Below are 27,129 nucleotides of genomic sequence, written 5' to 3' on the forward strand. Positions count from 1 at the left end.
CTTACAATGTAACAGACTCCAAAATATATATCTTTGCTATGCATCCATATTTGTTATCGGAAAACATTTCTCATACCAGTTTTTCAGAATGCTTGAAATAAATGCTTGAGTGATTTTCAAAAAAAAGAAAAAGAAGGTTAACTCTGGCAGCCAAGGTAACAGTGGGAAGGAAATGGAGGGGGAGGGAGCAGAAGGTACAGGAGAGGTTGGCCTACAGACAAGACATTCTTAGGAGGATGGGGGCTGGAGCAGGCTTGGTCAGAGAGATCCAAAATTCTGCCCCTGGTTGACTCAGTAAGAACCACAAGAGAAGGAGTGAAAGTGGCTCCCTGGTCATGCCCTGATGGAGGACCGAAAATGAGGATGAGTTTTGTGTTGTCTGTGTTGGTTTGAGGTAGTTGAGTAACATCCAGGTGGGAATGCCCAGGAAGAGATATTCAAAAAGGCCTGGACCAGAGCTCCAGGTGGGGGCAGGGGGTGGCTTGGCATGGAACAGTTATCTGAGGATAGATGGAACCACAGAGTAAGACAATGGAGAGAGAAGGCTGGGCTAGGAGCCTCAGGAAGTTCCACATTTAAGTGAATGGGAGAGAAAGGAGCCTGAGTAGAAGGCTAGAGAAAGAGGAAGAAAGGGCCCAAGAGAGAAACACTGAGGGAACAGTGTTTTGAGCAGGGTGATGTGGCTGAGGGGTCAGGAGGAGGACACTGAGTCTTGCTGCTTCAGGAGCATTGGAACCTGCTGAGGGAGGCATCCCAGAGAATAGACACTGGTCACAGGTTGGGGTGCTGACACCTGAGCAAGCCAAGAGATGGCCCAGGGGTGCTTGAGCCGCCTCTTCCTGTGATGCTACCCAGCAGGGGGCACTGAATGGAGAGCAGAGGGAAGTCTGGACAGAGGAGGGGCCATTAGAGACGGAAGAATCACAGGGGATGAAGACCACCCTGAGAGAGGACCCAGGGCGGGAGGGGAAAATAGTGTTGGGAAGAGCGAGAGATGAGAAAGCTCTTCTGAGAAAGGGGAGGGGCATCCGAGGAACACGAGAAGGATTTTCTCCTAGGGCTAAGTCAGGGAGCTGCCGGGAAGGGTCAGCAGGAGGGAGAAGGTAAGATGAGATGGGAAGACAAGCAGGGCCAGGGGGAAGGAGAGGACAGTCGTGGGACACCAGCTGGACAGACCATACACAAAGTGGGTCCAGACAAGTGAGGGAGAGCTAGACTTCTGAGAGGTGCCCTGGCCTAGCCTGCAGCTTTGAAAAGGAGCCCAAAGTCATGCCATGGTCAGTCTTCCTTTTTCCTGAGCCCCAGGGAACTCAAGGCTTCCAGGTGACCACCCAGACAGTGGTGGCTTCTTTTCTGGGAGCACTCCAGCCCAAAGGTCCTCTGTCTAGTATAACCTGGCCTTGCTGTGTTTCTGTGGTTTCCTCCCTTCACTCACAGCTTCCAGGGGAAGGAGGTGATACTTCCTGTGCTATTCCTTCTGGAAATCCAACCCAGGCTTTTGGGGCCCACAGATGTTCTGGAGAATCAAGTTGTGCCATACTTGCCCACTGGGATGATCCAATGGGCCTTCAGCTCAGACAGCTGGGAGGACTATGGCCTGAAGTAAGGGAGGCTGGAGGGCAGCTTCGTTAGGAAGGGGTTGAAGTGTTCCAGCAGGAGTAATGGAGGCCCAGACAACAAGGTTGGTGAAGGAGTGGAGAAGTGGTGGCGGCAGAGTCGGGGGTGGGGGGTGGGCATGGAGGGTGCAGGGGCACATTTTAGAAGGAGTAGATTGAATACGGGGGTGAGAAAAAGAGAGGAACCAAGGCTGGTCTCTCAAACTAAGTGGCACTGAATGTTGTCATCTGACCAGCAGACTTCCTAGCAAGAAAGGTACTAACGACTGCATGGCAGCCCAGAGGGTTTTCCACAAAACAGCAGGGGTCTGTTTTCCTGAGAGGGCCAGAGGGTGGGCAGGGCCCATCGCTGAGGGCTTGAGAGGGGCCACTTCTCCTGCACAGTCATGCAGGGACTTCCCTGAAAGGTTCAGGATCAAAGTTTCTGAGCCAACTCTGGGGAGGCTGGGGGAGGTCCAGCCTCATGGGACCACCTCAGGCCTGTGCCCTCAACTTCTCCCAGTTCCTGCCCTGGGTGCAAACATGCTGTGTGGGCTGGGAGGCCAGGCTAGACTCTGCTCACCATCCTAGGAAGAGAACTGACCTAACGTGATACAGCTTTCTACAAGATGGACATTTTTGGTTTTTATCTCTGGGAAATGGAACATTTGTTTCTCAACAAACAGATTTTTGTATAGAAAGAACTGGATTTGCAAATAAAAGTTTTAATAAAAATGGGGGGAGTGGGGGAGGAGGTCAGCCAGACCATTTCTAGCTGATGCCATAAATGATCTCCTTACCGTGAGGATGAGGCTCAGCCTCAGGGTGTGTGTGCAAAACTGCAGTCAGACTCTGGGACCTCAGTGGTCTGAGCTACTGGGTTTAGAATATAGGCTCTCCTCACACCAGTCGGAAAACCAAACTCCAGGACAGAACTGATGGCCACTCAGACAGACAAGGGCCATGCATGTCCATGTAACCCACACACTAGCCCTTAGCAGCATTCCAATCCCACAGGAGTGGCTTGAGCAGTTCTCTCTTAGAACAGGAGCCACTGCCCCTCCAGGGATTACCCCACAACTCTGGAGATGCTGGCGATGCCCTCCCCTAGAGTTCAGGCTTTACTGGTTTTACTGAGCCCTGGGGTAAGGCTCTGTGGGGCTGGAAACCTGGGGGTGCCTCAGCTTCAGAGCCTTTCCTCTCATATACACTGTACCATAACTGGCTGGTTATCTGCTCTGCACCCCCTTTTCTGTCCTCCCCTGCCACCCACACCAGACTGTGAGAACAAGATGTCTTCCTAGCCTTCTCCATTCCCAGGGACTGGCAGAGCTCCTCAGTGTTCTTGTGGAAGGAACAGACCAACAACCCAATACTCAGCCAGCTCATCCCATCCCTTTGGTACAATAAAAACTTTATTCCTAAGGTGAGGACAAACAACTTGTATCTCCCTAAAAGCCCCTCCTACACCCAAGGCCTGGCAGGACAACAAGGCAATGAGGAGCTTGCCTTTCTTCCCATTACTGTGCCCATGGCCACGGCCACAGCACTGAGCCCAGCACGAGAAGCAGCCGGGCTAGCTGTGGGTCTCCTTCTGTTCTCCTGCACATGACTGGTTGGCTGATGGCAGGTAGCACACAAGTTAGCTATGCTGTGGCATGCAAAGATGAGATGGGCAGGGCCAAGCAGATGGCCTGTCTTCGAAATTTGACATGAACATAAGCAAAGAAACTGCCAGTTAGTTACAGATGTGCGGTGTGTACACAGAGGGCTGGAATGGCCAAACTGGCCATATGCAAGCTTCAGTTATAAACTATAAATAAGAGAGGAGGAAGCTAGCTAGTACCCAGACAGAAGCCAAGAGGAGGCTTTAAAATTCTAGGGTTCAAGAATAGCCTCTTGGATAAGGGAAACAAAAGCAAAAATAAAGAAATTGGACTACGTCGAACTAAAAGCTTTTGCACAGCAAAGATTATGATTAACAAAACAAAAAGGCAGCCTGTGAATGGGAGAGGATATTTGTAAACCATAAGTATGATAAGGAGTTAATATCCAAAATATAAAAAGAACTCATACAAGTCAACATCCAAAAAACAACCCAATTACAAAATGGGCAGAGAACCTGAATAGACATTTTTCCAAAGACATAGAAATGGTCAACGGAGACAAGAAAAGATGCTCAGCATCATTAACTGTCAGGGAGATGCAAACCAAAACTACAATGAGATAGTACCTCACATCTGTCAGAATGGCTATAATAAAAAAGATCACAAATAACAAGTGTCGGCAAGGATGCAGAAAAAAGGGACCCTTCATGCACTGCTGGTGGGAATGTAAATTGGTGCAGCAGCTACTACGGAAAAGAGTACAGAGGTTCCTCAAAAAATTAAAATTGAACTACCATACAACCCAGCCATTCTACTTCTGGTATTTTTCCAAAGGAAACAGAAACACTAATTTGAAAACATATATGCATCCCTGTGTTCACTGCAGCATTATTCACAATAGCCAAGATATGGACGCAACTGAAATGTCCATCCATAGATGAATAAAGATGTGGTGCATACACACACACACGAATATTGTCCAGACATAAAAAAGAATATCTTGCCATTGCAGCAACATGGATTATACTATGTGAAAAAAGTCAGAAAAAGATAAATACTATGTGAATTCACTTACATGTGGAACCTGAAAAACAAACAAACGAACAAGAGAAACAAACTACAGATACAGAGGACAAACAGATGGTTGCCAGAGGGGTGGGCAGTGGGAGTGGTGAAAAAAAAAAGGTGACTGAAATAATGCATGTTAAGCCGCTTGACTGTGGTGATCATTTCAAAATGTATATTTATATGACACCATCACATGTATACCTTAATCATATACAACTTTTGTCAACAAAACTAAAAAAAGTTTTAAAAATTAAATTTTAAAAGGACAGTCTCTTGGGAGAGATGAAATGTGTGGTGGTTTCTGCAGGTGAGGCTTTACCTAGATGGAAGGGAAGTATGGTGCAGTGCACATTTACAGGAAGGGAGAGAATGGGAGAAGTCACATAAAGGGTGTATGTGTCAGAACAACTGGCTTCGTGTGGTGGGTAGAAAGCAAGGGAAGGGAAGAAGGTGCATGTGAGCAGAGGGCAAGCCCAGATGGTGGAGGGTCCTTTGTGCTGGTTGCTGTGCAGGGTTGAATATGCTCTGGGTGGCCTCACCTCTGGGCACCACCATGTCACCATGTCCCCCTCCCAAAGCCATGGCTCCCCCATCCCCCAGAACTAAGCCACTTCTAGACCCAACATCAAGCCTACTCAACCCACAAAACACCAACTCCTATTCCAACCACTTACTACTTAATCTCACATCTACTCTGCAGCCTCTTTGATGCAAGCCTCCAGGCCCTTAATATCGTGGCCTAACTACTTTGCCCAGCTGGGACTCAGCTGACCATGTGAAATAGATCTCACCAACACCTGAAGCTTTCTCACACTGCTGCCCTTACGCCTGTCCAGAAAAACTACAATCCTTCATCAACCCCACATTCAGCCTTCATTCCTGTGGTGGGCTCCGAGCTGGCCCCCAAATCTATTCTCTTCTCCCACAATAGTGGAGTTTCATTTGGGAATGGTGGAGTTGAGTTTAACTAGACCCATTTCCCAGAATTCCTTGCAGCCGGGTGTCTAAGGTCCCACCAACGGAATGTAAACAGAAGTGATGTGCACAACTTCCCTCTCTCTTACCTGAAAGGAAACTATTTGCTTTCCACTTGTGCTCTCAGGAGCTGGAACACTGATGTGGCCGAGACCTGGCTGTGGCTACATTAGCAGTCGATGGAATGGTGGAACAAGACAGAAGGACTGAGGACCCTGAGAGGTTCTGGAAAATGAGTCCCTCCACTCTCCTCCCTTTGGATTGCAACATGAGAGAAAATCAATGTTTATCGTATTTAACCCACTCCTTGTTATACAGATTCAAGTACAGTCAAAAGTGTGCAGAACAATGCTGTAACCGATCAGGGCAGTCCTGTCTCCAGGCCTCAGCTAAGATCCACCTTCACTTGATTCTGATCAGCTCCCTTGTGAATTTCCCGTAGTAAAAGCTTCCAGCTCTCATGTTTATCAGGCCCCCATCTGACTTTCACTCTCAACAATCCTGTCCCTTATGCACGACAAATGTGGAGATGAGCAAGCAGGGTCCACCATGTCCCACGCACCCACGCAATACTCTCCTCTATCCCAGTGGGTGGAGTCCTTTTCCCTGAGCTCCGATCAGACTCCCTGGATGGAATTCACAGCTCCACCACATACTACCTGTGCAACCCACCTCAGCATTCCTTTCCTCCACTGCAAAATGGAGATGACGGTACTACTTAATAGGAGATAACTGAGATAATGCCCGGTGTTAGTCAGCAATGGCCACCAGCCACTAAAACAAATGTGACCACACCACCTTTGATGGAGGCCTTTCACTGAATCTCCATCACCTACAAAACTCAGTCTAAACCTTGCAATAAATGAAGTCCTTCATGACACATTGGCCATTTACCCCAGAAATCTTTCTTGCCATTTTTCCTTGAATGTTATGTTCCAAAAATACCAAAACTGCCCACAGATCTAAAAAAATAAAACATTCACTAACTAGACAGACAGATATTAAAATGCCCACTTTTGGAATATTAGTGACTACTCCAATATTAGTGTCTACTCCCCTTGCTGGAAAAAAAAAAAACACCCAATCCCTAAAAATCACCATGAGAAAAAGCCTATTTTTTATCCTGTGTCTGGGAAGTGATACTGAATTCAGTTTCCTAAAATAGAAGTTAGGATATTCATTTTTCAGCTCTAAAGTGTGATGATATCATCAGCTCTACGCTAAGATGACTTGGGGAGGGGAAGCAATCTTTCCATCTACTTTTAAATCTTATTCTATTGTTTACATACATTTGAAATGTTGCCTCCTGTGGAAAGGGAAGGATGTTCCTTTCAGAGGGACATGACACATGCATCTGATGTTGAGGCTGGCAGTAAGATGGCCAAGGTGGCCAGCAAGTGCTGTGGGGACGGGGCAGGCCCTCAGGGCAGAGCCAGCCCCAGGTTTCCACAAAGCCCAGCGGTGCCTGGCTGCAGCGTTCTGTCTCTTCCTCTTCCTGCCTTCCCAGAAGAGGCTGGAAGGACCCCCTAGGGAGTACTTATCCCGAGACAAGAGTCTGATGAACTGACCAAGAATGCCTGGCAGGTCAAATAAAGCTGCCCTCCTTTCAGTCAGGTCATCTTGTGGGTATCTAAGAGGGGGGGAAAGATCAAAGGCCAGAGGGACACTGCCTAGAGATTCCAACACAAAACTTAAAACACAGATTTATCAAGACACTGCACTTGCTGATGAAGAGATTACAGTCAAGTCAAACCTATTTTGGCCTGAGCAGGTAAGAGTTAGATGAGCTTCATTCAGAATATGAAGTCCAGCACTTTTCTGGGGCCAGGGCCTATGACCAATTCCTCCTCGAGTCCACCAGTGTCCAGAATGTCCTGTTCTCTGAGTTATGCAGACAACATCTAAGATGTTCTTTAGATGTATATTAAGTAACACTGTCACCAAATACTCTCAATTCAAAATTAACAAACCTTACATGAATGCAAATAGTCTTAAAAAAGCATATAAAATATAGTCCAATAAATTCACATGATATTTCATTAAATGAATAAACAAATGTTTAAGCTCTTTTACTAAGAATTTTTATGGACAGACAGCTAATCCCAAAGGCTCTAGGTAGTGAGACTGAAGCTAGAGGAAAGGCACCTGGTGGGAAATACTGCAGGCCAAACACTGAGAACAAAAATATCCCTGCAAGGCCAAACCTATAAAGTGGCGGCAGAATTATGGACTGGTGGAAAATAGTAGGGCTGAGGCCAAAGGAACAGCAGTCATGATGGCATAGTAGGGTTTTCTGTATATAGAGGCTCAAATGTTAGGCAGTTGTCTGGATCTGGCTTTCTCAAATAACAGCAGTACTCACCAACCCAAAAACAAGCTGACTGGGTCGTCCTTACACTGGGCAAGGCTTTACAACCACTGTACTTCCTCTCATACTGACAGAACTCTGAAGCAGTGATACTGCTGCTAAAGGAGCCCAGGGACCAGCCCCTTACCCCATTTCTGCACAGGGACAGACATTGCTAGCTGCCCACCAACAGCCATCCCTACTTTCTTACCAATGGAAGGTAAATCTTGTTCAATATATGTGCTCAAATGTGCATAAATTGATGAATAGTATATGTTTACATACATGCATGCATACATACACACATATACATACATATATATTCATTACAATGAAAAATTTTGCATAAAACTTTGCATAAAAAGAAAGTGAATATGCTAACATATGCATGAACCCCAAAATGTTATGCTACATGAAAGAAGTTAGACATAAAAAGTTAAATGTTATATGATACCATTTCCATCAGAGGTCTAGGACAGGCAAATCTAAAGAGACGGAAAACACACTTGTGGTTGCCGAGGGCAGGGTAGGAATGAAATTAGGAGTAACTGCTGATGGGTATGTGGTTTCTTTCTTTTCACATTGGTAAAAATGAATTCAATTGTGGTGATCACACAAGTCTATGAATATACTGAAAATCAGGGTTGTACACTGGAAGGGTGATATGTGAATTAAATCTCAACGAATCTTTGAAAAAAATCCAACAAAACTTTATTTCCCAAGATGGTGGACTGCTGGGGTGCCCATGTGCTACAGTTCTGGCCAGTAAGATGCTGGTCAAAGTATACTACGGGTAAGTTGTCTCCTCAAGAAAAAGACTCAACTAACTCATGCCTTTTGCCTTTCATCCTTCTCTCATCTTTCTGCCTACTACAAATCTAGGCCTCGGGGGTCTCTCACAACAAAAACATGTTGAAGCTGACAGAGTAGCCAAAACGGAGGTAGTGGGTAACGGGTGATATCCTGGGATCCCTGCACCCATGTGAGAGAAATAAGCCTGTATTTCGTTAAGTGATTATAATCGTGTTTCGATCACTTGCAGCCAAATACTATTCCTAATGATGCATGCTAGCTAACATCAGCAGGACTGATTCGTGGAGCCAAGAAGGCAAGAAAAAAAAAAAAGTTCAGAAAGACACAAAAAAGTGGATTCCAAATGGAACATTCAGATGCCATGCAGTGGGCCTTAATTTTTTTTAAAAGGGTAAATAGCTATTTTATTTTCAAACTATATGTGTTTTTCCCAGTTTTATATATCCCCATAAAGAAAAGGGTTAGGGTTAGGGTTAGGTGCTTATCCCTCTCCAAAAACAAATTGCTAAAAAATGTTTTAGTTTTGAAATATAATTGATAAACCAAATATGAACAAATGGCATACTACTATTTGCTCAGAGGAATAATTTCAAATGTAATCAATTTCCATCTTTTAAAAAAAATAATTTTACTTATTATTTTGGCTGTACTGGGTCTTCATTGTTGCAAGGACTTTTCTCCAGTTGCAGTGAGCGGGGCTTCTCTCCAGCTGTTGTGTGCAGGCTTCTCAATGCAGTGGCTCCTCTTGTTGCAGAACACAGGCTCTAGGGCATGTGGGCTCAGGTTTTCACATGATGGAAATGTTAAAAGTTCTGTGCACCACTTCCCTTCACCCTCACATTCTTGCTGCCCCCCTGCCCCCCAGTAAAAACATAACCTTTACCATAAGGAAAGAGATGGTGGCTAGAGAGGTTTTCATGCTTGCAGATCAAACAATAAGAATGAAGAGGACTCCACACCCAAGGGATTTTTCCTCCCTCTGCTTAGTCATTCCCATGAACAGGGAAACGTTTCCTGATACTGTATGTTCACCTGGAAAACAAACATGCCCGTGCCACTCCCTGCATCCCCTTACCCCAATACTCCTCTGATCTCCTCTAATTACAGCGCCATTTCCCTTCACAGCAAAACATTCAAGTAAGGTCTCCACTTTCCCTCCTAGTATTTACACTTCAACTTGCTCCAAGCCCTACTGCTTCTGCCAGTAATTCCATAATGCCAAATCCCACACAGGTTTCTTCCTCCATTTTGAAACACTTTCTTTCCTTTTTCCTTTTGTTGTTGTTGTTGCTTTTTCCAAGTAAAGTGGTTTCTTCTCAGTCTTTTGTTATTTTTTCTTCTAGACCATTACAAGTTGGAGTGCTCAGGACTCAGTCCCAGGATCTTCTCTCCATCTGTAACTGCTCCCAAAGCAAGTTCATCCAATGCCGTGGCTTTAAATATGATCCACATGTTACACTGCTACATTTACATGTTCGCTAAGACCTCCTCCCTGAGCTGCAGGTTCTCTAACTCCTTAACAATCTCCACTTAGATTACCAATCGGCATCTCAAACATGGTTTACACAAAGTTACTGATTTCCCCTGCCAAAGCACAATCCTGTTCTGAGGTTTTGGTGTTTTTCTCCATCTCAGTGTATAGTTTGGCCATACAGATTCAACTATACATTCAAGTGTCAAATTATCATTCCTGATTATGCTCTTTCTTTCTTCACCCCACCCTCCAACATCCAACAAATCAGGTCCAGTCTTTCCCTCCTGATTTCCTGCACTACTCAGATTAGTCCCAAACCACTCTCTCGTCTCTCCTAAACTATGCAAGTTTCTTACAGTCTCATTACCTTCACCCTTGCCTCCCTACAGTCTAATCTTCACAAAAAGTTGGCATAATATTCTGTAAAAGCCAAGCAGACCATGTCACATCCTTATTTAAACACTCCTTGAATGAAATTCCATTGTATTAGAATATAAATGTGTCGCCTGGCTTACAATCTACCCTCCCCACACAGGTCTGTCTCTGCATCTCCTCTGCAGCCCTCTTCCCTAACAACATTCTGGCCACACTGGCCTTTACTCTCTTCTTCCAGTGGCAGCAGCTGGAGAATGAACAGGGATGGCTGACACTGGTGGTCAGCTCGTTCCTGCTTTAAGGCTTCTAAGGATGTCCCTTCTGTCTGGATTGTCTCATAGCTGGCTTTTTGTCATTCAGATCTCAACTCAAATGCCAGCTGCCCAGAGAGGCCTGACTAAAGACATTTAAAGTTACTCTCTCTGATACCACCCTGTATTTTTTTCTTTTATAACACTTAACAAAATCTTGCTTGCTGAGGTCCAGCCCTGGTGGAGTCAGGGGTTAATATTGTTGCTAAATCCCCTTACCATTCTGCTTGGACATAAGAGAAACATTTTTTATTTGTAGAATCATTTTCTATTACCATTATTTTTCTTTCCTTTTTTCTTTTTCCTTTTTTTCACTTTTTTTTTCTTTTTTGTCTTTTTCTCTCTCTTTTTTTTTTGCTTGGGTGAGCCCCACCCTCCCCCCAGGGGGTTTTCTGCAAGGAGCAGGCTCTGTATATTGTGTATTCTTTCAAAGCTACTTTAAAAGAAAACTTTATCTTTTTTAGCCTTAGGCAATGCTCTGGGAGGCTCTGGATGTAAACTGGGGAATTCCTAGGCCCTGGGAGGTGCAAGTGGAGGTGGGGTAGTCGCCTTAAATCAGAAATTGTTGGATAAATTTTTAAAGGTTTGTGTAGAGGGGGAGGGGGCTCGCCAGGGCGCCCGGGCGCAGCGTCCTGTAAGCCCTCTCCTTCCTCGGGAGGTAGAGCACAGTCTCCCTCCTTTCCTTCATCAATGGCAGAAAATATGATCTGTGCACAAAGTGGAGACCCACTACCATTAACCGCTATAGCCTCTCCCATAGGCTATCCAACAGCCTCATGACAGGGGTCCAGAACATTTTTAATCATATTTGTAGGATAAGTTTTTAGTTGTTTTTTTTTTTTTTTTTCTCACCTTCACCCAAGTATCTAAATTAACAGTACCCTCTTCTGGAAACCAAGGACACTATTCTTGTACAAATGAAAAAAATGATTGAATGGTAGATTTTTTAACTTTGATTCCTCTCTTACTTAATAACTGCAAAATTACTCCTATAAAGAGCTGTCTTTCATTTGATTCAGTGTTACCCATGTCAGAAAATTAAGTATAGCAGAAGATATAGTTTTAGTTTTCAAAGATCAGGTTTTCCTTCAACCTTTTAACTCTAGAAACCGGGTTTTCTCTCTAACCCGTTAACACTTTCAATACTTTCCACTCCTACTCGCCCTGTCTATCCTACAGGGGGGTCCGCGGCACCCTGAGTGGGGTCCTAGCCGTCCCGAAAACTCAACACTGGGGGAACACTAGGGCTGATGACCCTAATTGTTCCGAGCAGGGAGCAATAGGGCTGATGACCCTAATTGCTCTGAGGGGGGAGCAATAGGGCTGACGACCCTAATTGCTCTGAGGGACCTACCTTTGAAAAGCCTGTTCAGGCGCCACTTGCCAGGGTCCAGCCCCGGTGGAGTCAGGGGTTAATAGTGTTGCTAAATCCCCTTACTGTTCTGCTTGGTCATAAGAGAAACATTTTCTTTTTGTAGAATCCTTTTCTATTACGATTTTTCTTTCCTTTTTTCTTTTTCCTTTTTCTTTTTCACTTTTTTTTTCTTTTTTTCGGTGAACCTGCGCGGGGTTCACCCAGAGTTCCCAGAGAGACTGCTTGAGAGATTGTGCATTCTTGCTTTCACTGCCCCACTGTTTATAATAGTCTACCTATGGGAGTTAATCCTTGCGGTCTCAAACCTAACGTACTCTGGCAAATGGATGTAACTCATGTCTCATTTGGAAAACCGTCCTTTGTTCATGTAACTGTAGATACCTTTTCTCACCTTATTATTGCAACTGCTCATACTGGAGAGGCAGTTAAAGATGTGATACAACATCTCTTTACTTGTTTTTCATATTTGGACCTGCCAAAAGTTCTGAAAACTGACAATGCTTCTGCTTACATTTCTAAGTCTTTTCAGGAATTTTGTATAAAGTTTCAAATTAAACATAATACAGGCATCCCTTATAATCCCCAGGGACAAGCCATTGTGGAAAGAGCACATCAAACATTAAAAATCCAAATTCAAAAAATTAAAGGAAGGGGAATTTAAGTATAGTTTTCCCCATCAAATTTTGGAACATGCTCTTTTCGTAATAAATATTTTAAATACTGATTCAGCCGGAACTACTGCAATGCTTCGCCACTGGTGCCCGGAGCAATTGAATGCAAAACCATTAGTCAAATGGAAGGACCTCCTTTCCGGACAATGGAAGGGTCCTGATCCATTATTAACTAGCGGTCGAGGATGTGCTTGTACTTTTCCACAGGACGCAGATTCTCCAATTTAGATCCCCGACAGGCTGATTCACCATATTGCAGTCCCCCAGACATACGGTTCCCCCATTACTTCGATCACAAAAGAGGAGCCCACCGGAAGGGTAGGCAAGATAAACATCGAGATCCTGGCGAGACTGACGGGGCTGCTGCAGCGCGAACTCCAACCAGAAAATAATTCTACTTATTCTGTTTTGGCTTCTCTACCCTCTCCTTATGTTTTCCTCTTTACCAACGATTCTGAAAAACTTAGTATACATATGACTTTCACTGGTGGACCCAATGTAGTGACTTGTGAACAATGTATGCTCTCATCTTGTTTAAACCCTCAATATAATGTTTGCTCCTTTGTAGTGTTACAATGTCCACCTTATCTTATGATGTAACCACTTATTGACAACTACAGGATTTAATGTGATCGTGATGGTTTGTGGGCTTGCTTATCCTGGGAATAGCAGCTTTAATAGCAGCAATTGCTTCTGTTACTGTGGCAGCAATATCATTGAGTCAACAAGTGCATACTGCCCAATATGTTGATACCATGTCTAAAAATATTTCTTTAACTCTAGCAACACAGGAAGTTTTAGATAGAAAATTGGAGATGAGAGTAGATGCCTTAGAAGAGGCAATAATGCATATTGGGACTGAGTTACAGGCTTTAAAAGTGAAAATGGCTCTGTCATGCCACGCTGATTACCGGTGGATATGCGTGACATCTTTAAAGGTAAATGAGACAGATTATGAATGGGAAAAAAATAAAAAATCATATCTCAGGTGTTTGGAACAGCTCTGACATTGGCCTGGACTTAGGGAAACTTCATAATCAAATACAGACCTTGGAACACTCTCGACTGGATTTTACCGCAGCTGGAGCAGCTAATGACTTTTTTCACACCTTCTCTAACTTTATTTCTGGAAAAAACATTCTGTCTAATCTTCTCATAATCATTCTTCCTTGTATTGTCAGGATTCTTCGACAGAACATTCAGAAGCTCACAACTGAGCTGCCTCTGGCTGTTTTAAGAAATAAAAAAGGGGGAGATGCCGGAAGCCAGCGTGAGGAACTCCGCCCGTGGCAAAGCTCATGAGGAAGGAGGTCCAGCATATGCAAAGGCGGGATCGAGCCTCAGGAGTCCCCCTGGAAATTCTCGAGCACCTACCCCCAAAACCAGAGTCTGCCTATTTTCTGCTTTGTGCTCTCACCTACACCTCTGACTTTACGTGGGGCTGTCCCCCACCACCATCTCTCTCCTGAATAGGTTCTTCCAGCCACATGTGATTGTTCAGAGCCTCTCAACCATGAGAGGGATGAGATGTTCTAAACTGTCTAAATACAGATTCCTTTGAGCAGTTAAAAGATAGATTAGAAATTGTATTGGTGAAGGGTTTTTCACTTGTTGGGCCAACGTTTGCTGCTAAGTTTCCATATCCCTTACCTGCTGTGTCCCTGGCAGTGTATTAATATAATTGGTGTAAGTAGTAGCTTTAATGTTTGTAACCTTGGACCCTTGAGTTAATTCTTTTTCTTGTTATAGCCCACCACACCTTTGCCCTATAGGAATGCAAATTTATCTAATGCTTTTGGAGGGTGGCCCCTGAATAATCACCTTTAGAGAAAAATAAGTTTTCTGAAGAAAGGGTCTTAAAATGTTAACAGGCCTCTGGGCCAGAAGATGATGCAAATCACCTAAACTTTTGCATATGATAAGTTTGCAGGAAGAAAGCCTGGTTTACTGCATGACTCTACCCCTTCGCCAATTATCCTCTATGCATAACTTAAGGTATAAAAACTACTTTGAAAAATAAAGTGCGGGCCTTATTCACCAAAGCTTGCTCTCCCCATGTCGTTCTTTCCCTCACCTTCTGGCTGAATTATTCGGCCTCTTTTCTCCACTGAATTTTCCTGCTGAGCTATCCTTATTTAACCACTCTTTATATCCTTAATTAACATTTAATTAAGCAATTGTTTCCTGATCCTCGCCGATGCCGTCCCCGCTTCGAATTCCCTGGATCCACCGGGGCTGGACCCCAGCACTTGCTTATGTTCATTATCTGAGTCTTCTAAACAGTATGTGATACCTAAAATGGGAGGGACATCAAAGTCTTATTCCCTGCATATCTTGAAGGCCAGATGTATAGTGGGCTCTCAATAAATATAAACTGAATGAATAACCCAAACTTCCTTACTTTTAGAAAGAAAATTTTCTTACAATGGGGTTGTTATAAGAAAGGAGAGAATGTAACAGCGCTCTTGGTCACTAGAGTCAGCTTATACCACATCAGCGCTTTGCCAATTTGCTTCTTTCCTATAAAAATTACATTTTCTACAAAATCTATTCAGTAATATCCACAAACCACTGGAACGAGACCAGCCATGGAAATCTTATAACTGCTGTTTGCGTTGAAGCCAATGACTCCAAGCAGTTCAGCAAGAAAAACCTATCTAAGTCTTAAACCACCTCTAAAACAAATATACATACATAAAATAACCTATAAACAGAGATACGGTTAAAGGCACTGCACATCCAAGCAAACTGAGAGCACCTCTTACTACATGCCAACTTAGGGTAGAAGTCAATGACAGCACTTTTTTCTCTGAACTGATCTTGTGTACCGAACTGTGATATCTAAACAACATACTATCCCGAACACTTAAAAACAGGCACTGAATGTTAGAAGTGATGCCAGAGCTTAACCACTCACTTCATGTGCATAATAATATACAGTAAATGCTGTAAATATTTATTGACTGACTGCCTTCTAAGATTGCAGGTTGTGAACCCAAACTTCTATGACTTACAAAGTTCAAAGAGCTTTAAAAGAGCTGGCCCTTTAAGGGACTGAGTATTTCATAAAACCGAAGAACCAGTATTAAAAAGAAGCACACGGAGAGACCATGATTTTGGCTGCTTATAGCAGAGCACAAATCATGTGAGCTATTTTCCCAAATGAACTGCTGATTCATAAAGCTCCTTTTAACAACAGCAAAAGCCTTCACCTGCTACGTACTCTCTCTACTCTCTCTCGTGAGGATGGGAGCAGAGGCAGGCACCTGCAGGCCTAGCTATTAACACTGAAGAGGCCCATTCACCTCTGCCTTAGGTCAACTATAGCCAAGCATAAACACATATACCCTGAATTTAATGGCTCTGGAGAAAAGCTTTAGCATTTTAATACTGTCCTGTAATAATAATCTCAACTTTTTATTAGAACCTGGTGGCTGAGTACAGTCAACTGCACTTGTGTTGGGAGCCTGAATGAGACATGCATGAAACGAAACAGGGTATCCAGCTGTTGTGTGTTCAGAGACTTATCAGACACAAACAATCATTCATTATGAAGAACATTTTCAATACTGTCATAATATAAAACAAATATTTTAATTTTTCAAGTGTTTTCTTTAAAAAAAAAACAAAAAACATTTTATACTTAAGTCAGCCTTGAAAATAAGCACAAAATCTACCTGTTTACATTTTTTAACTCACAACAACTCAAGCACCCATTCTGTGCATAGCACTATTCTAGGTGCAAGAAAAGGGAGTCTTAACTATAAAAACAGGATTTCACTTTCTGGAATTTTGTTATCTCCTTTTCCAAAGAGTAAAAATAAATAAAATCACCATTGTTTACTGTTGACCTGCCCCCAAGCCCACTCTTGGTTCTCAGAAATGCTAGGTTCTGCCAAATTTAAGATGTTTCAATGAACTCAGTTCCTACTTCCCCCAAAATAAGAAAGCAGAACCCTTTTTCATTAAAAAAAAAATTAAAAAAGAAACAATTTTCCATGAAAGGCCAGTTTCTATTTCTAGTAAGTATTGTTCTTTTTTCCTCTCTAGCTTTTCTTTAAGTCTTCTTCCTCCAACATTAGCTTTTCCTGTACAAGGCAAACCAACATCTTTTTGTGTTTTTCTTTTCCTAAGAAAAAGTACTGCATCTTGAAGACAAACCATTCCCAAGACTGGTGATATTAAAACAAACAAACAAAAAACTTTAAAGGTGAATCACCTACATTGATGAAGTAAAAAAATAAAAAGCAGTTGGCACTAAGATAGCTATTCCAAATATCCATGTTTAAACAATTTTAAAAACTGTTTATTTATTTTGTAACAATGTACCCTAGTCCAAAGTTAACTATGTTTCAAAAAAAATTTGGCCAAAAAATTTACACATTTTCAGTTCAATCTAATAAAAGTGATATCTAGAAAATATTCCGTATCATTAAGTCTGTATAAAGTTCAAATTCTAAAGCATTCCTAAGGCACGGTGTTCTGGAAGACAAATGTGCTTCTGTGGCGCTGCGTGACATATGTGGCATCCAAGATTGGCTCCAAGCAGGCCCGGCAGGCACCTTCCTCCTGACGCTGTGAGACTGTGACAGCAGAGTCAGACATAGGCCCCCAGGGCTGCATGGAACTCTGTGAGACACTGGACCAGCTGCTGGAACTTGGGCCTCTCCTCCGGATCTAAGGCCCAGCAACAAGCCATCACGGCAAACCTGCAGTGACAAAACCAGAAAATTTGCCTATTGACGATATACTGGGTTGGCCAAAAAGTTTGGGTTTTTCCACAAGGTGTTACTCTTAACCTTTTGATCAATATGATACCAGCTACGTTTTCAGTCTAAATGTGGGTGTGGAGAGGAAGACATATTAAAAATCAATCTCTTCGCAGAGCAAAAATGAGTTATCTGGACATTACATGTGGATTTCAATTCTGAAACATGTCAAAATATACTAGCAAGTAGAGATTTTATGTAACTATTTAAAACACAGTCAAAAAATAATCTGCTTTATCCTGCACAGTTGATTCTTGAAGAACACAGGGGTGAGGGGAGCTGACCCTCTGCACAAGTCAAAAATCTGCATATAACTTATAGTCAGCCATTCATATCCCCAGTTCCTCCACATCCACAGACTCAACCAGCCACAGGCTGTGTGACACTGCAACATTTATCACTGAAAAAAAGATCTACATGGAAGTGGACCTGCAGAGCTCAAACCCACACTGTTCAAGGGTCAACTGTATGTAAGTTGTGAGAGAAAAAACTTGGAGGAAGAGGAAGCTGTAACTAAGCTGTAAGAATCCTGGATCTATAGTAAAATCTGTACAAAGCTGCCCCCTCACCACAGTATAAAAACCTCAGGGGATTCTGGAACTGAGACTTAATCAGTGTGCACTGCATCACCCCTGAAGAGCCTCCTGCCCACTCTGATCCCATTATATGGGAAGACTAGCTATGTGGTAAAAGCGGGAGACAGGAGGTATTTCACTCACTAGACCAGAATTTCTTCCTTACACGTATATCAATTCACACCAGCTGGCAAGGCCAGATGGCAAAGGGAAAGGCTCTATATAGAAGCAGAAGAGGGCGTCAGATGATGAGATGGTGGGACAGCATCACCAATGCAAAGGACGTGAACTTGGGCAAACTTCAGGAGATGGTGAAGGACAAAGAGTTCTGGCACGCTGCAGTCCATGGGGTTGCAAAGAGTTGGACATGACCGGGCGTCTGAATAACTAACAGCATGTTCAGTGTTTTCTCACTATGCAAATGAGTATCTTGGATTAATCACTACAAATATGAGACAAAAAAGTCCTAATGTCAAACGCACTCAAGAGTGAATGAGTCTGGCTGACTTTGTGGTTTCTCTGTGTGTATGCTCACTCAGTTGTGTCCAACTCTTTCTGACCCTTTGGACTGGAGCCCACCAGGCTCCTCTGTCTACGGGATTTTTCAGGCAAGAATACTGGAGTGGGTTATCATGTCCTCCTCTTCCTCACTGAAGGATTGAACCCGCATCTCCTGCATTGCAGATGGATTCTTTACCACTGAGCCATCAGGAAAGCTTACGGTTTCTCTACAGGAGTATAATTCAAGTCCAAATAGGCATGATTCTCAAAAGAGTAGTCTCTGTATTAGTATGGATACCTGTTCTTATTGCTTTCATCCAATCATTGTAAATGGAATCTAACCCATGTCTTCAAGCCCAGAAAGAAACTTACAGTTCATCAGGACAGTTGATTGGCTGGGCTATCCGGTAACCATCTTTCAAGTATGCGGCCATCTCAAACGGGTCGATGTCCACGTAGGGTGTCTGGCCCAGAGTCATGAGTTCCCACAGCGTCACTCCAAAGGCCCACTGAGAAGAAGGGCAGCAACACCATGAGGGGGTATTTAACACAGTTGTCAGAATGCTGCTACTTGTGGCCAGGTACGGATAAAAAATACCAATCAACTCTTGACACATCCAGTTAGATTCTCTTGTTGAACAGAAAAGAACACTTCAATGAATGCATCCTTTAATATGAATATATTATTATTGTATATTCTAAAGTAATTAGAACCACTGGAAAGAATTATTGTTGATTACAAGCCCCACCACTCAAAATCATTAATTATTTCTAAAATTTTCCTAATATTTAAATGTGTTACTTTAAATACCATGGCTAGCCTGCATAGTTGATAAGTGGAAATGTAAATCGTGTAAAATACAATGTCATGGATTTTTACTATATTCAAATAATTTAAATTAACAGAAATTCAGGAAATTTTAGTATCCGGAAAGAATATCTTTCAACCTTGCTTGCGTAAAAGACCAGATTCATTTAAAATCAACACGTAAACTATTGGTAGGAGCAGAAATCATAAGCAGTGGCAACAGTGCTTAGTCATGGTCCAACCGGGCTCCTCAGTTCAGCTGCAGCTTCTGGGGAGGATGGCAGGAATGTGGGGAGTGCTGGCAGGAATATGTCTACATGCAGCTGCTGCCATGAGGCAGGGAAGGACTCAGACTGGGATACCCACTCATCTGCTACTATGCGTGAGCCTTGAGGTCAGGGGAGCTGAAGCTGCATAAGGAGGATGATATCTGTGTACCATGCTATCATGTTTATGAATCCCTTCAAGTTCTAGACTTTCTTTTTTTCATTTTTTCTCATTTTTTCATTTTTCCTTCACAACAAACCTATAAGCATCATTGGTAGCCTGACATTACAGATGAGGAAACAGGCTCAAAGAAATAACTTGCCACAAAATACACTTTTTATAAGTGATGGGGGGAAAAAAGGAAAGGAAAAAAGAGGAGAGGAAAACACAAGAACTGATCTGTTTAAAACATTTAAGCACAATGCATTAAATTTTAAGCTATTTTTAAAAAAATAATAAAATCTAGAAATATTCTAAAGTATACAGACTTTTTAAAGATGTATTAGTGAACAATAGCTTTATTTTTTATTATAATCTAGACAAACAAGAAAACAGTAGAATGGTATCTTTTAGATTATTTTTAAATTGTCGAAGAATTCTATACTAAGCAAAAATATACTTGAAACATGAAGACAGAATACAGGTTTTCAAAAAAAAGCTGAGAGAATATGTCACTGGCAGAACTACACTGTGAGACACATGAGAATAGTTCTTCATGTGGAAAGAAAAAACACCAATGGGAATTTGGATCTAGTCAAAGCATGAAGAATGCCGAAAACATATGAACTAGGTATTTTTTCCTCATTTAAAAATTTCCTTAATAGACTGTTTAAAGCAAAATCCCATGTACTGTGGGGTTTATAATATAAATGGAAGTTTTAGGTTGATGCAAAAGTAACTGCGGTTTTTGCATTGTTGAAATTTACCATTTGATACTGGAATACACTGTTAAATAAATGTCGTTACGTTATACATCATTTTAATGTACATTTATTTTTTTTGCTAATGACTTATTACTTGCTGTTTCATATTTATTTTAGACTAGGGAAATGATGTTAGATAAAAAGCAAATTCGAGTAGTTTTCTTATCCAAGTTCAAAATGGGTTGTAAAGCGGTAGAGCGGTAGAGATAACTCGCAACATCAACACCACAATTGGCCCAGGAACTGCTAACAAATGTGCAGTGAAGAAGTGGTTCAAGAAGTTTTGCAAAGGAGACGAGAGGCTTGAAAATGAGAAGTGTAGTGGCTGGTCATCGTCAGTTGACAACTACATGAGAAGCTGCTGAAGAACTCAACATGGACCATTCTACAGTTATTTGGTATTTGAAGTAAATTGGAAAGGTGGAAAACTTGTTAAGTGGGTACCTTGTGAGCTGACCAAAAATCAAAATAATTGTCATTTTGAGGTGTCATCTTCTCTTCCTCTATGCAACAATGAACTATTTCTCGATTAGATTGTGACATGCAATATAAAGTGGATTTTAGACAAGAACCAGCGACGATCAACTCAGTGGTTGGACTAAGAAGCTCCAAAGCACTTCTCAAAGCCAAACTTGCACCAAAAGGTCACAGACATTGTTTGCTGGTCTGCTGCCTGTTTGATCCACTACAGCTTTCTGAATCCCAGCAAAACCATTACATCTGAGAAGCATGCTCAGCAAATCAATGAGATGCACCAAAAACTGCAATGCCTGCTGCTGGCATTGGTCAACATAAAGGGCCCAATTCTTCTCCATGACAACGCCAGACCTCACGTCACACCATCAATGCTTCAAAAGTTGAACGAATTAGGCTACAAAGTTTTGCCTCATTTGCCATATTCACCTGACCTCTCACCAACCAACTACCACTTCTTCAAGCATCTCTACAACTTTTTGCAGGGAAAATGCTTCCATAACCAGGAGGAGGCAGAAAATGCTTTCCTGAGAGTTTGCTGAATCCCAAAGAATGGATTTTTACATTACAGGAATAAACAAACTTATTTCTCACTGGCAAAAATGTGTTGATTGTAATGCTTCCTATTTTGATTAATAAAGATGTGTTTGAGTCTAGTTATAATGATTTAAAATTCATGGTCCAAAACCACAATTATGTTTGCATCAACCTAATAAAATGTATGTCGAGAACAGCATAAAGGATGGGTAGCGATGAGTGTAAACAATGTATTGTAAGCTGCTTATATTAAATATGAAGTGGCATAATATTTGAAAGCAGGATGTGTACACTGTAAATCCTAGAACAGGTTTCTTAACCTCAGCACTACTGACGTCATGGAGTGACTGAATTTCTGTTGCTAGAGGCTGCCTTGTGCATGGCAGGATGTTTAGTTCAGCAGCATCCCTGGCCTTCAGCCACTAGATGCCCCAAGTAGTGATAACTGAAAATGCCTCCAGAGACTGCCAAATGCCCAAACCCCCAGGACAGAGGGTACAAAATTGCCCCCAAGTGAGGAAACCCTAAGCTAGACTGACCAAAGAAAACAAAAAGACAACCAAAATCAGGAATAAAAAAGGAAACATCATTACAGACCCTACAGACATTAAAAAATATTACAAGTAGCTCAACTTTATGCCAATAAAGTCAACAACTTAGATTAAATGAACAAATTCCTTGATAAACACAAATTACCAAAACAGACACCAAAAAAGAAAATATATATAGCTCAGTAATGTTTTTTAGAGAAACTGAATTCACAATTTAAAATGTTTCCACAAAGAAAACTCTATATCCAAACAATTTCACTGGGTGAGTTCTATTAAGCTTGAAAGAAAAGAATAATACAAGCCTATTATTCGTTTGCTGCTGCTGCTACTGCTGCTAAGTCGCTTCAGTCGTGTCTGACTCTGTGCGACCCCATAGACGGCAGCCCAACAGGCTCCCCCATCCCTGGGATTCTCCAGGCAAGAACACCAGAGTGGGTTGTCATTTCCTTCTCCAATGCATGAAAGTGAGAAGTGAAAGTGAAGTCGTTTGCTAGGGATGCCATAAAAAGCACCACAAACCAGGTAACTTGAACAATGGTATTTATCTCACAGCTCTGGAGGCTAGAAGTCCAAAATCAGGGTGTTAGCAGGGCTATTCTCCCTCTGAAGCCTATAGGGGTGAATCCTTCCTTGCCTCTTCCTCGCATCTGGTGGTTTGCCAGCAATCCTTAAGTGTTCCTCAGTTTGCTGCTGTAGTACTTCAATTTCTACCTCTATTTCACATATCATTCTCCCTTTGCAGGCCAGTGTCTCTTCTTATAATAACATCAGTCATACTGGATTAAGGTTTACCTTAATTATGACTTCATTTCAACATTTTATCTCTAACAATTCCAAAAAGTCACTTTTTGAGATAAAGGGGTTAAGAGCTTCCATGTATCTTTTGGGGGAACACAACAGAAACCACAGCACCATCATATACAAACTCTTTCAGAAAACAGGGGAGGATGAAACACTTCTCAATTCTTTTTTAGACCAGAGTTATCCTAAATAACCAAACCAAAGTGTTAAACTTTTCGGAACTTAATATCTTTTTCATTAATTATTACCACTAGGTAGAGCATGGCCATCCTTGAGGTCTATACTTTGGGAGGAGGGAAAAGAACAGGATCAGATGCAGATGGGTCTGTATTTTTAAAATCTCCACAGAGACAGAGTCTATTGAAATTTCCATAAACTTACCAGTTTAAGAGTAATATTCTATTCTGCTTAAAAATGGAAAAATGATTTCAAATTAATAAAGTTAAAAGAAAGTACCTGCTTACACACAGGTATTTTCTACCTTTAAACTTTATATGGCAAATACATGGGGAAACAGTGGAAACAATGTCTGACTTTATTTTTCTGGGCTCCAAAATCACTGCAGATGGTGATTGCAGCCATGAAATTAAAAGATGCTTACTCCTTGGAAGGCAAGTTATGACCAACCTAGACAGCATATTAAAAAGCAGAGACATTACTTTGCCAACAAAGGTCCATCTAGTCAACACTATGGTTTTTCCAGTGGTCATGTATGGATGTGAAAGTTGGACTGTGAAGAAAGCTGAGCGCCAAAGAATTGATGCTTTTGAACTGTGGTGTTGGAGAAGACTCTTGAGAGTCCCTTGCACTGCAAGGAGATCCAACCAGTCCATCTTAAAGGAGATCAGTCCTGGGTGTTCATTGGAAGGACTGACGTTGAAGCTGAAACTCCAGTACTTTGGCCACCTGATGCGAAGAGCTGACTCATTGGAAAAGACTCTGATGCTGGGAAAGATTGACGGCAGGAGGAGAAGGGGACGACGGAGGATGAGATGGTTGGATGGCATCACCGACTCGATGGACATGAGTTTGAGTGAACTCCGGGAGTTGGTGATGGACAGGGAGGCCTGTGTGCTGTGGTTCATGGGGTCGCAAAGAGTCAGACACGACTGAGCAACTGAACTGAACTGAACTGAAACTTTATATAAACTCTTAATAATGACAGTAATTAGTCAATGCAATGATTAATTTTTAAAGTAGTGTCCTATTTCCACAGGGCAAGTAGTTCACTACACAGATGGAGCAGAGCCTTTACAAGATGAGACGGATCTGTTATTCACTCATTGGGGCAGCAGCTGTGGGGAAGGAATAATCAATCCAAACAATCTTGGAGGAAGAAACAATGAGAATTGGTAAGAAGTGGATGCTGCCACTTCAGTAACCCCATCCACTGACAAAAGAAGTTCTAACAACTTCTGACTCTAAAACAGTAATGCTGGTGGTATCTGTGACCTGGAGTGTACACAAGTATCATAACAGTATAACATGTATAAGCTGACTTTTAAAAAGTACTTTTGTCACATTGTTTTGTCCACATTATCACTAAGCACCATCTACGGTTCCTGTATTACAAATTGCAGCACTAATAAACACCAAAAAAGAACAATAAAGCCAAATGGAAAGTTGCAGTTTCATTTCCTTAGAAGCTAACAACAACACAAAAACTGATTAATTACATGTTGGCTCACCAACCCTCTTTTTAAAAAAAATCAAGACCAAATAGCACAAGGACGATTTGTGGAAAACTTGTTCTCTCAAGTCTTCTGACAACTGAACTATTTTAAATTTAGACAGACATTCTATAATTTTCACTTGTTTGATGTTGTTGGAAAGGGCACAGTAAGAAGGTCAGGCTGTTTTTCCCAGAGTTTTATGTAAAATGTATTGCTATGTCCATTTAAGGAACATGTAGAGAGTAACAATGTTCTTCTATTTCTCTTAATCCTCTTCTCCAACTTGTGTTATTTTATAGCTTAATACACAAAAGATATAAAATACCTTTTTTCACTAATAACATGTGATGTTCACTAACACACTGATGTGACTTGTCAACAGGTATATAAATAAAATTCTTTTTTACTCTTTGATGGAATGTTTACTAATGCTGGGACTATTCAGAGATTTTCACTTTGTTACTTCAGGTATTTATAATGCAAGGCTGATCTCAATATATTATATATGATGAGAAAAAAAATTTGTCCAATTCTGAATGATCTCATCTGACCACAGTAGAGCATCATCAAGTGTTCTATGGCTAAAAAATCTGTTAACACTAGAAACTTAACATCCTTTTTTCATATATGGAAATAGGTTCAGATGACCAAAGTAGCATTAATTTAATCTGGGACAAGTGCTTTCCAAGCTTGAGTACTAAGAAGAGTCACCTGGAGTGTTTGTTAAAAATACAGATTCCCCAGCCCCATCTTAATAGTTTGGAGGCCTAGAAGTCAACATTTTTAACAGATATTTAGACCCATCTATCTTTAGACCTAGCTGGGTCTAAAGATCCTGCAAATTTAGGAAATAGTCTCAGATGAGGTAGCAGTGATGGTCAGACAGCAAAGACAGATGACAGTTTTTATTTTTACTGTAGTATGGCCAACATATAATAAACTGATTTGCTATAGTCTCCCACATGTATATACCTCTGAAACAAGTCCCATAATCAAGACAATAAACAAATCCATCACTTCCAAAAGATTCTTACAGCTCTAATCCTTTTCCCCTAGTCCTCTCTACCACCACCCCTACTATTTCCAAATAACAATTAATCTGCTTCCTGTCATTAATATTTGTTTGCATTTTCTACTGCGTGCATGCTAAGTCACTTTAGTAGTGTCCAACTCTTTGCAACCCTATGGACTGTAGCCTGCCAGGCTCCTCTGTCCATGGGATTCTTCAGGCAAGAATACTGGAGTCGGTTGTCATGCCCTCCTCCAGGTGATCTTCTTGACCCAAGGACTACAGAATTTTACATAAATGGAATTATTCAAACTGTACACCTTTCCTAGCTTCTTTCACTCAGAATAACAATTCTGAGATTCATTCATGATGTTGCATGTATCAACTTTTCATTGTTGAATAGGATATGAATATAGCTGTTTTTACCTGTTGATAGACATTTGGATTATTTCCTGGTTTAGCTACAAAAACAAAGCTGCTATGGACATCTATGTACAAGTATTGGCAAGGACACATGCTTTCATTTACCTAGGAGCAAAATGACTAGATGTGGTATGTTTATGTTTAATTTTTTAAGTAACTGCCAAACTGCCTTCCAAAGTGAATGGACCATATTACATTCCCATCAGCAGTGTAAGAGAGCTACCATTTTTCCATATCTTTGCAAACACTTTGGTCTTCAATGCTAGCCACAGTTAACGGGTGTATAATAGTATTTCATTGTAGTTTTAGTTTGCATTTTCCTAATGACTAATGATGTTAATCATATTTTCGTATGCTTATTTGTCATCTATGTATCTTCACCGGTGAAGCATCTGTTTAGATATTTTGCTCCCCTCCTTTTTTTTTTTACATTGAGTTGCTTTTTTTTCCTTTTATATTTACTTATTTGGTCCTCCAGCCAGCATGTGAGATCTTAGTTCCCCAATCAGGGATCAAACCCAAAACCCCTGCACTGGAAGCACAGAATCTTAACCACTGGCACATACACAATATAAATCAAGATAAATCACAGATGTTCACAAACACAGTTAAAAGCTATGGTGGCTAGATGCTGATATGCTAAGTGTAGTGCCTGGGTAAGAAGCTTGGCAAGGCCACTCTTGGTTACGGTAGTTAGGGTGAGAGATGCCTCTATAATCACTGCTGCAAAACACTTGAAAGCTACTTTGATTTTTACCTTTTTTTGTAAAACCAAAATCCTCTTTGGATTTCTCTTGGTTTGTGAAAATCAGTATACTAACAAAGGTCTTTTGTAAAAGCAAAGTCACATAAAGCAAACTTCTGAAAAGTAGGGAATGCCTGTACTGAATTTCTAGAGTTCTTTATATATTCTGCAAATTTGTCCTTTACCATAGATATACGATTTGCAAACATATTCTAAGTGTGACTTGTCTTCTCATTCTCTCAACACAATTTCAAAGAGAACAAGTTTCAAATTTTTATAAAGTCTAATTTGTTCTTTTACAGATCTTTACTTGGTGTCTTACCTAAGAAATCTTTGCTTAATGTAAAGCCCCAAAGATTTTCTTCTACTGTTCTCTTCTAGGAGTTTTATAGTTTTAGGTCATGCACTTAGGTCTGTGATTTACTTTGGGGTAACTTTCGAACATGGAATAAGTTATTAATT

At 41.5% G+C, this 27,129-nt stretch overlaps 1 protein-coding gene and 1 long non-coding RNA gene across 7 annotated transcripts in view; one reads left to right on the plus strand and one right to left on the minus strand.

Moving 5' to 3' along the window:
* LOC147379116 (uncharacterized) overlaps positions 1 to 16,569 on the plus strand; it is a 54,817-nt gene extending 38,248 nt beyond the window's left edge. The window contains exon 2 of the long non-coding RNA XR_015132252.1: positions 13,793 to 16,569. This is a non-coding gene — a long non-coding RNA (uncharacterized LOC147379116). The remainder of the gene's footprint in view (positions 1 to 13,792) is intronic.
* A 326-nt stretch (positions 16,570 to 16,895) lies between these two features.
* Positions 16,896 to 27,129, minus strand: part of RYK (receptor like tyrosine kinase) — a 109,790-nt gene continuing 99,556 nt past the window's right edge. For 5 of the 6 annotated variants that reach the window (XM_086316136.1, XM_086316137.1, XM_086316132.1 and 2 more), the window contains 2 exons: positions 18,829 to 18,965; positions 16,896 to 17,320 (listed from right to left, as the gene is read on the minus strand). In XM_086316136.1, coding sequence (XP_086172262.1) covers positions 17,209 to 17,320; positions 18,829 to 18,965 — 249 coding nt within the window. In that variant the 3' untranslated portion in view covers positions 16,896 to 17,208. Of the gene's footprint in view, positions 17,321 to 18,828; positions 19,087 to 27,129 lie in introns of all 6 variants that reach the window. The other variant, XR_015132245.1, reaches the window with a different exon arrangement.

Source organism: Bos grunniens, chromosome 1 (genome assembly GCF_055505025.1).
Source record: "Bos grunniens cultivar Pamir isolate PY7600 chromosome 1, Bosgru_T2T1.0, whole genome shotgun sequence".
Lineage (NCBI taxonomy): Eukaryota > Metazoa > Chordata > Mammalia > Artiodactyla > Bovidae > Bos > Bos grunniens.